Here is a 9863-nt window from a genome sequence, read left to right on the forward strand (position 1 = left end):
ATCTTGACACTCTTTCTAACAAAATAATAGTAACAACAACTTTCTATGTACCTGTCATAGATGTTGCTGTACTAATTGACGGCAAAATAGTAGTGTTTATAGCAAAAAATGTACAACAAAACCAGATGACCCACAGTCTTCCTCTCTTAATTGTTAATCGCTCACAAAATCATCGGACACAATATATGCAATCTAGTAGAAAGGCTCTCCAAGCTTAGCTTGCAAAAACACGCAGTTCTATGCACCAAGCATCAAATATATTGCCTTACAAATCAAGAGGAAAGTATGCAGTTGAAGCCAATTCGTATTCAGTGCGTAGAGTCTGGTCTGATGTAACATATCGCTTGTTTTTTCCTATAATGCAACCTATACGAAAGTACTTTACCAATTTAATTTTGACCAAGCTGTATATGTGGGAAGTGAAGTTCAACAGGTACGCCCTCATGTACAAAAGCCCGCTTGGAATGGCTGCCTACATCAATACAGGCAGTGCCTATGAAGATATCGGCGCTCAGAGGGCTCAGCTTAGCCCAAAATCTGATCTGTTTGTTGATTCAACAATGAGACCGATCGTTTTTAGTTCGCATCTGTGGACGATAAAAGAAGGCCATGCCTGTTTCTGAAGGATTTGGCTAAATCTGGTGTTCTCCAAGCAGATCCACCAAAACGCGTCGATAACTCAACCCTGCAGAGACGCCGTAGTTATCTGTTGCTCTACATCTATCGGGGTGTTTTGTACACTCACTATTACACCGATGAGATTAATTAAAAAGAAACACTCAAGTGGGCTGGAAACAATTGAATAAAGGTGCCACAGTTCTACGACGCCGAAGGTTACATGGTACAAGGTCAGCTTGTATTCGTGTAGGTTGCATGTATAGTTATCTGGCAAAGGAAATTGGACAAAAAATTAGTTAAGTCGGGCAGAACCCGATCTTAGGACAAAATCACAACACGTTTCATAACGGAATTACGCTTGGTTTGGTACGGTTAAAGAGCTTTTGCGCATAGAGTGGTAAAGATTAGTGCGAAGGGTTGTCGTGGTGCCATTCATATGGTGCTGCATTCAGTTCTGTAGTCTTCGTTTGTAAATAAAATGTGGTAAATTGTTAAAAAAAACGTCTGACTACTCGTGCCGAATCCTCGGTCGAAATTGCCCGGAATTGCATACCATACATCAACGTCAAAACCTGATAGGTAGCACTATCACACAATATAAAATAGATGCGTACGTTTTTTACAATTGCTGAATAATAGGTTAATGGTTCACCGATGGAATGATCGAATTGTGCGTAGCGTTGACATGCCCTGGTTGACAACAGCTGGTCTCTTAACAAAGAAACGCTACTACGTCGTTACCCCACGGGTGCAACAAGCAGTTAGAGAGCACTTCCGTTGCTCTGATCTCATAGGTAAGTACGAAGAAAAGACAACGTGTAGGCCAACGATAATTATCCGAGCCAGAGGGGTTCCCCTTTTTTCATCTATTCTTGATCGTTCCTTGTAACAGGTAGCAAAACCAAATATTTGTCTGGTCCTAACAACTAGGAAAACATAGTAATATTTTTCTGATCTTACATGTACACGTATTGTACTTATTTCCTCACGCCAGAATTCGTATACGAAGTTGTTCGAGACATTCGAGTGACTAGAAATATGGAGATCTGTAAACATCCGACACCGCTTCAACACTCCTTTCCAAAGGAACTAACCAGTTCAGCCATTTTACACGAGCACCCAGTCGAACGGCACCACTTGATAGAAGTTACTCTGAAAAGTTTGCTACCTGTGGCTAAACCTAAGTTTCAATTAAGAAACCTTTAAGTTCAAAAATAGTTGAAGGGGAGCCGTGTTTGGTCGAACTTCTCAACTACAGCATGCAACAGTCAGCTGCATTCAGTGAGAGTGGCCAACTAATGCCAAAGGGGCTGCCAAAGTTAACAAAGTGTCAATCTCAGAGTCGTAATTCTCGATGACATATGAATGCCATCGTCCAAATACCACAGATCCGGTGTAACTCCTTACTAACATGCCGTTGCTTATAAGACAAGGATAAAAATATGAAAAGAACGTGGATCTGACAGGAAAATAGCCTTATCTTTTCATAAAGTATAAAATTAGAGTTTTACTGTTTTTAGTGTACGTATCTGCAGTTAAAGCTAAAGGAAGATATCTGCTAAGCTGCCAGGAGTAAGTGACAAGCAGGCAGCTTAGAAACCAGTATTATGTAGGCATCTAGATAAAACGTTTAAGTTACAAATTATATGAAGGCTGGTGCTTTCCTAAGATTGATGAGTCTCTGCGAAAAAAAAAAACTAGGAGGAGAAATAGTTTTTATTTGAAGCTTACTTTTTTGTTTTCCGTGTTTGATGTCCGGTACTTGAGCTGTCAGGCCTAGCTAGTCCCAAGCACGACACGAAATGTTTCTACGACCGGGACCGAATTTAGACCACTACGTCTCCTTAAAATTAGCGGGCAGCCACGCCTCTGTAAGAACAAGTGTCCCACCGTTTGACGTTGTATTTTTCAGGCGCTGAACTTGAAGACCAGGGGGACGATGGAACACGTTTGACGCACTGGGAAAAGCGATTGTTTGAAAATGAAGCTATGACTGGCACCAACACACAGAACCCGGCCTATTCACGCATAACCTTTGCATTGATGGAAGACACCGGATGGTATAGTTCAGAGATTATCACTAATTTTTGCACATCACAGAACAATACTGTGCACAAGCGGAAAGTATGTAAATCAATACATTAACTGTTTCATCACGCTCTGCGATAGATTTCCTAGAGACGACAATGAACCTAGCACTAGCCTTCAAACGCTTGAAAATCACCATCTCAAACAGAATTCAATGTCACTTCACAAGAGCTGGTAACGTCTGCTATTTTTTTATGAGTGCCCATACTCTATCCTGCTGTCTTTTTATTATAAGGCCATAAAACTTCACACATAAAGTAAATTCGGACAGCGGTTCAGGTTCAAAAAAAGAGGACATTTTAATGAGAAAGAGAAAGTGAAAATCGGAATAAAGTAAATGACCACATTTTTTGTTATTGGTGTTTTTACAGGTATTGGGCGTCTTCCGGTTATGATCCGCTTCAATGGGGTCGGAATCTTGGCTGCAATTTTACCAACATGTCCTGTTACGAGTGGATGAGATTGCGCCGTTTGCAGGGCCAAAGCCCTGCGCCCTATTGTGATTCTGTTAAAAGAAATCCACTACGTACAACATGTACAGCTACCCGAAGCGCTGTCGCGCTCTGTAATCTCGTTCATTACTTGACAAAGGTTGGTCTTTGCTTCGGGTCCGCACATGGGCAGAAATCGGATCCACCTAGGTAAAATGAAGATGCTTAGAGAACGTCTAAAAAGCCTTTTGAGGATGTCGCTATTAAAAATATACTAGCACTTAGCAAAGTTTTGTTGTTGTCCGGCATGATCGAGGTTTCGAAATGTAATTCCGACAGCGCTTTTTTGCCTCGTCAATCTAACTGGTTGCGAAAATCGAACCTAGCCTTCCTCGGAAAGCTTATCCCTCGAATAAGCAAAGTCCACAATTTAAGCTTAATCATACTCCCGCAGCTTTTAGTGCCATTCATGAATTTTTCGTTTCAATGTTTATTGATTCTGTATTTACAGCCTCTTCCGAAAGAATATCGATTTTTTGAGCAGATCGATGGAATCGGTGGCGATTACGCGGCAAGTTTTGGTGGTTCCGTCGCACTTGCTGATTATTGCCCTTTTGTTCAGGCAAGTGATCCTTTGTAGATTCGTAGTTAAGTTAAGAGTTGTTTTTGGCTGGCGAATGTTTTGTGCTTAAATGCAAAACAAAAAAAATACACACACATCATAGTTGTCTTTTTCTATTGAGGGCCTTGAATTAGCTAATTTTTTTTTTTATATATGGATGTCAACTAACAGACACTCTCAATTATAGCTGCTGGTACTGTTGAACATTGTGCTACCCTAATAGTAGAAGGATAACACGTTCAACTTTCGCAAATGTGTCGGTGTGGAAGTAAAAGTTTGGGTGAATTCGTTCGTCTCCAACTTCCCTGTTGCCTTTCTACTAAAAGCTGTCCTTCGCTTTCTTTTAATCTAAGTGAAACTTTAGTCCGAAGACTTTGTAAAAACTGAAGCTTCTATGTTGATTCTCATAACTTAGGGTAATTTCATTCCGTTAACTTACCTTGACGTACCTCATTTAGAAATTTCTATGCGCAAGAAAATTTGCGTACATATTATATGCGAAGTAAGGACGAAACGGTTTTGTCTATGGTCCGCATTAGCAAGAAACCTTTGGACAAGCGTGTCAGTGCTTTAGAAATAGACAAGGTCAAATTGTTTGCCACAGGGGTTTTGGACTCTACCTGTACGACAGAACGATAATTTGCCCATTACAGGAGTTCACTTGGCAGAATTCGGGTCGGAACAGCGATTGTTCGTATGAGACTAATCAGCCAGATAGGGGTAAAAATTTTGCCCTCGAACGATATGGCCAACATTCAGCTTGCTTCGACACCGGACGCTGGAAAGAATCGACATGTGAGCAAGTCCGACACTGGCAAAGTTGGGGCTCTGCATGTTATCAGGTAAGTAAAGAACAGAAAGGAAACAATGAAGATAAGAATGTATAGGGTACAGGCCAGCGTAACGATGGATGATTATCATTATGTTTAGCAGTAACGACAGTAAAAATAGGTACAGCATAAAGCACTGTAGTGGCAAGGAAAACAGGCTTGATCCGTCCAAGTTTAATACGTCCAGAATAAGGTATAAAAGCGACCGGCCGCTAATAGACAAAGGCAGAAGCTTTGCTTGCGGGAAAGGTGGAGGAACGGCTAAAAGAACGCGGCAAACCAGTAGGTCTTTTTGCTGAGCAGTAACATAACAGGGGCAGTAATTAGAAGCCTTATAGTTTGTTGTTTGTAAAAGTGTATCAGTGCGTGATACGTGCCTACAGGATGATTAATTAAAAGAAGTCTATTTTTCCTTGATCCATCTAACGGATACGCTCGTGCCAGATGGTCACGTATTCTATCAACAACGTTATATTACCAAGTAACGGACTCGAGTGGCCCAAAAAATTATTTCAATAGTCTGTCTTCTAGTCTTTTCTTTTTATTTGATGTTAACATCGTACGGAGCTTTATACTGGCTTAGATGAAACTGAACTTTAAAACTGCCCCGGAAAAGGCATAAAGCCGCTTCCATCCAACGCGAAGGCTTAACAGAAAACATTCTCCTCTAAGCGAAACTCATCACACTGACAGGTAAACAGAAAATACGCACTGCTTTATACTCAGTTACGACAGAATGTCATACACCTATGAAATTTACTGATTCACACATTTCTAAAGGCACAAATCGTTACTCTATGCCAGTGCATACAGGATACTGTTTTAGAACAAATGACCTGTTTTAAAATGAGTACAACTCCTACGTGTATCTCGGCTGCATACATTTTCGTATTTGACCAACCTTTAAACAACCCTGACGAAAACTTTGAACTAGGGCTTACGTGCATCTGCTTAGCCGGATTATACCATTGCTCCCGCTACCCAGCGTTCTCGCTGATTTTTTTTAGAGGATTAAATTTAAAAAGATTCACGTACGACCAGCATCACCCGGATATAATATCTATCATACGAGGACCGAGTATGGGACTCAGCCCTGCCGGCTGGACTCATTCCTTAAATCTTAATACCTTTTTGACGTTTCACTACGAATCGGACGAAATCTTCATTCAACAGTGCTACAGACTGAAAGACAGGAATGAGTGGTGCCTCGGGACTATCAGGCCGGGATCAGCCTGGTCCGCTTTGCCGTCTCCTCAGACGAACCAGTTCCATGCTCGGGACTATGACTTTTCCCTGCGCCTTCTAACCCTGACACAGTATTATCTGCCATGTCGCTCTGCCGCGATCCCATATACCAAGGCATAGTAAACTGCTTGAGCTCGGCTTGAGTGACCCGAGCGGTAACCTAATCCAGTTTTCACTCATATTTATTTTTTCAGATCCCTTGTTATTAAGGGTTCAAAAAATATACATCCGTCTCTATAAACAGCTGGTTCTATTCAAACTCCTATGTATTATCTTGTTCCGTTGGAGCGCCACTTTAGAAAATGAAAGGGTGTGCAATTATACTTCTGGAGGTGTTTGCAGATGAGATGTTCCATCAAGTATTACTAAGTATTACTCAGTGTGTCTTTCTTCTCTGTCTTCCTTTTATGACCCAAATCATTTTTCAGAGTTTTGGGCGCGTTATGCGAGCCTCTATTTTTGTAATGTTAGTCCAACCAGTTCTAGTCTTCTCATTATACAGATGATAGTACGTATGTTTGAAAAATAGCAAATATGGTAGACAATAATGATATTTTACGTAAAACGGTATACATATCGAACAGCTAATCCTGCTACTATACTGCTTTTAATATCGCGTCGTCTTTTTACGATGCATTCGGCAAGGCTGTTATTTTGATAAAAGTGAATTTTAATTAACTGGCGTCTTGTTTCAGTATCGTTGTCATGATGGCCTACTTGAGATAATTCTAAGCTCAAATGCGTCCATTCGTTGTCTCTACAATGGGCAGAAGTCCTATGTTCGAATTGTCGATGAAGATGCATGGCTACACACGTCACACATCGTATGTCCGGCCTGTGAAGAGCTTTGCTCTCCGGAAGAATGTCGACCCGTCGAGGAACTGGATCTGGTTAACGCGATCGATTCGGACGAAACAGCTTACCAGCAGAGCCTGAAATGTTATGCCTCGCCTCTGGCGCCGTCGGCATGGCTTGGAGCAGTCTCTTCGTTACTGCTGTTGACTGCAGGGACGATCTGACGTTGCGAAGATCATAACCAAAGGCCCGAGTCCTTATGAAGCGAAACCGAAATGCCGATAAAGCAACCACGATGTTGATGAACTCGAAATCGGACATCCCTCAGGTACCAAAGGAAGAAGAGATCGTAGCTGTGTGAATAACAAAGCAGACAGCCCTGACTTGCCTAGTGTCACTAACTTGACGTTTGGCGGGATGGAACTATATAAGGGAATACCATGTAGAAATATTATTATTATTATTATTATTATTATATTATTATTATTATTTCAAATAGAAAGCCTAACGAAGACATCCTAGTATAGTATAATAGAGATTTTTGTTATTTTCTAGATTGATTTTGCGCAAACAAGTTAGTTTGGTGAAAAAAAAAAGCTGCATTAACCGAAATGCACGCGGTAGCGTAATTCCGGTGTTTTCGAGCAAGTACGTGTGTAAACACGTGTACAGAAGTGCTATGACTCTCCCAAAGAGCATAATGGGACGCAATTTGTATAGTATTATATTCTACGAAGGGCTGGAGTGCGCCTGCTCAACTGAGAACACAAATAACAGGACACAACTATAATGTTAGGATGAATTTAGCAAGTTTTAATGGGACAGCAAACCCTTACCGTCGAAATGTTACGAGGAAATAATTTCAAATAATTTTATTAGCAAATAAACAACGAGCAGCTTTAGTTGTTACGATTTAATTTTCTTTGTCCGCTTTTGTGATCGTAATTCCATTCAATTTCTGGCTCAGTTATTATGAGTAATTCTAAATATAGTAGTACTATAATTTATCATTTATTATTGTCATTATATTTATGGCCTTCCTTTCGCCAATGCCAGAGAGATTTCATTCATAAGGGTAGCCTGAAGAGCGTACGCGAAAGGGCAGCACCTAAGCCCGCTATGCACAGACAATGCTTAATAGCTATATAATCATAATAATATAGATTGAATATTCTACCTATGGTAAGGGCGGCGGTAGGGGCTAGTAAAAAGCTAGCTAGACTTGTATGAAAACAACCTAATCGAAGTTGCCAGTATCCGAGAAGTTATATTTACCTGTGTTGCTACACGAGATAAAGTAAACCCGAATAGAAATGAATAACCCATCATAACAACCTCTTTCAGAAACAATTATTTTAAGTGGGAGTTGCGTCTGAGCCAATCTTCTGATTATGTATGTCTGTGTTCTAGCATCAGTAGATCGATAGAGTATAGCAAGATCAGATAGTTTGTGTTGGCGGTAACAAACATGCAAATACTCGCGCTTCGTGCTATTCTAGTGTTTTAAATCGTCAAGCCATTCTACGGACTACGGGACGGAAGTGAAGAAACGAATTGTTCCTATAACACAAATATACGTTATACTGTTTTTTTTTTCCATGGACAAAAATTGACTACGACCTCATTTTAGGAGCACACAGCTATCGTGTAGGACGTTTCAGGTCGTTTCCGTCGGCTCTTTGTGTTCCTATCAACACCTTGCCGAATGGCATTGTCGTACATAAAATAACCATATACACTGAATAATAGTTATTATGTTAGAACGTAGGTGATAGAAGAACTCCACTGTAACACCAATAAAATACATTGCCGCTTTTGAGCAATAATATCTGTAAGATATATATATATATATATATATGTATAATATAGTTGTGACGCTATAGATTCATCTTCGTCAGTGATTTTCTATTTATTTTCATCTTATAAAATACGGTGCTAAGAACAGTAAGCAAGCTTTGCCCCGCCGCAGCTAACTAACCCATCGCAATGTTATAGATAACGTAATATGGCGTCGTTATTGCGAAGCGTCCTGACAGCAGGAATTCGGTAGCTAAGAAAAGTAAGATTATTATCTCATTAATCATTGTACTATCGTACGACTTCACGGAAGTACGTAAAGCTCGTTAAGAAGACTCGAAGAACATACCTCACTACAAACATCCCATACGTAAACTATTGTGTAATTGCGTTGCGTCAATAGCTGCCATGTTTAAACGAGGAATATATTTTTGGAGGATAAGACGATTTTCTAAATGTTAAATTGAGTCCATTTAATAAAAACAACGTAGTTAATAAACAGTGTGTACATTTAAAGAAATCCTCCTATAAAAATAATAACCCAATAAAAATAATAAAGAATTTTTACGACGAGAAACAGTTGCAATTTGTATTACAACTTTATAGCGGTACTTGAGAAATCTGTCCGTTTAATTTCGGCCATTTGAAAAGTTCCCTGGTAGCTGTAAAATTTCGTTTTGCAAAACCCTTAACCCTAGGCGATTTTCGTTGCCCCCAGGCAAACAGAAACAGTGAACCATCTGGAATACGCTGAGCCTGCAATTATGAGTCGTATTTACCATTCATAATTAACTCCTCTCCTCATTTTCTATAACAAAACAGGTTTTTTTCCTAGCAGAGTAAATTTGATCAAGAGGCAGGGCGTATAGTGAATCGACCCTAATCAGAATGGGAATTTCATATATTGTATCATTGTATATCTTTTCGCCAGATTTAACTCACTCAAGGGGAGCAGAGGACCGGTTATATATCGACACAGAGGCTCCGAACACAGGATAGTTAAAGGGGATTGCAACCATTTACATTGATCTAAATATGAAAATTCTATTTATTTGATATGATCTTCCTCAAGAGTAACCAATTGGTTTTGGTGTTGGTGTTGCTGCTGCTACTGTTACCGATTCCTCTATTATATACTAGATATTAACACTTGAAGCACATAAGGTAAGAGTGCAATAGGATAGGAAAACCCCTCTTATAGTTATACTACCAACGGCGGATATTACAGTTAAACGAGTGTGTTTTGAAAAAAGTACGAGGCTTACTTGTATATTATTACAGATGAATGAAATGGCTGTTCTGCATTTAAGTTCATCAATTGGTAGCAACATTAACGAATAGTGTAGTATAAATCTCTATGTATATGTAGTATAAATTCTCCTAGGCACATACAGTCTTTGAAACATAGTGGGTCTAGCTCTTGGTCTAATTTCAAGT

The 9863-nt window shown here is 39.8% G+C and overlaps 1 protein-coding gene across 3 annotated transcripts in view; it reads left to right on the top strand.

Annotated features, from left to right (window-relative positions):
- Positions 1-9005, top strand: part of Invadolysin (leishmanolysin-like peptidase, invadolysin) — a 73321-nt gene extending 64316 nt beyond the window's left edge. For all 3 annotated transcript variants that reach the window (XM_022842825.2, XM_022842827.2, XM_086970685.1), the window contains 6 exons: positions 1258-1412; positions 2531-2678; positions 3078-3297; positions 3649-3759; positions 4413-4601; positions 6530-9005. In XM_022842825.2, the coding sequence (XP_022698560.1) occupies positions 1258-1412; positions 2531-2678; positions 3078-3297; positions 3649-3759; positions 4413-4601; positions 6530-6853 (1147 nt within the window). In that variant the 3' untranslated portion in view covers positions 6854-9005. The remainder of the gene's footprint in view (positions 1-1257; positions 1413-2530; positions 2679-3077; positions 3298-3648; positions 3760-4412; positions 4602-6529) is intronic.
- The last annotated feature ends 858 nt before the right edge of the window (positions 9006-9863 follow it).

This window comes from Varroa jacobsoni, unplaced genomic scaffold, assembly GCF_002532875.2.
Source record: "Varroa jacobsoni isolate VJ856 unplaced genomic scaffold, vjacob_1.0 scaffold_1019, whole genome shotgun sequence".
NCBI classification, from domain to species: Eukaryota; Metazoa; Arthropoda; class Arachnida; order Mesostigmata; family Varroidae; genus Varroa; species Varroa jacobsoni.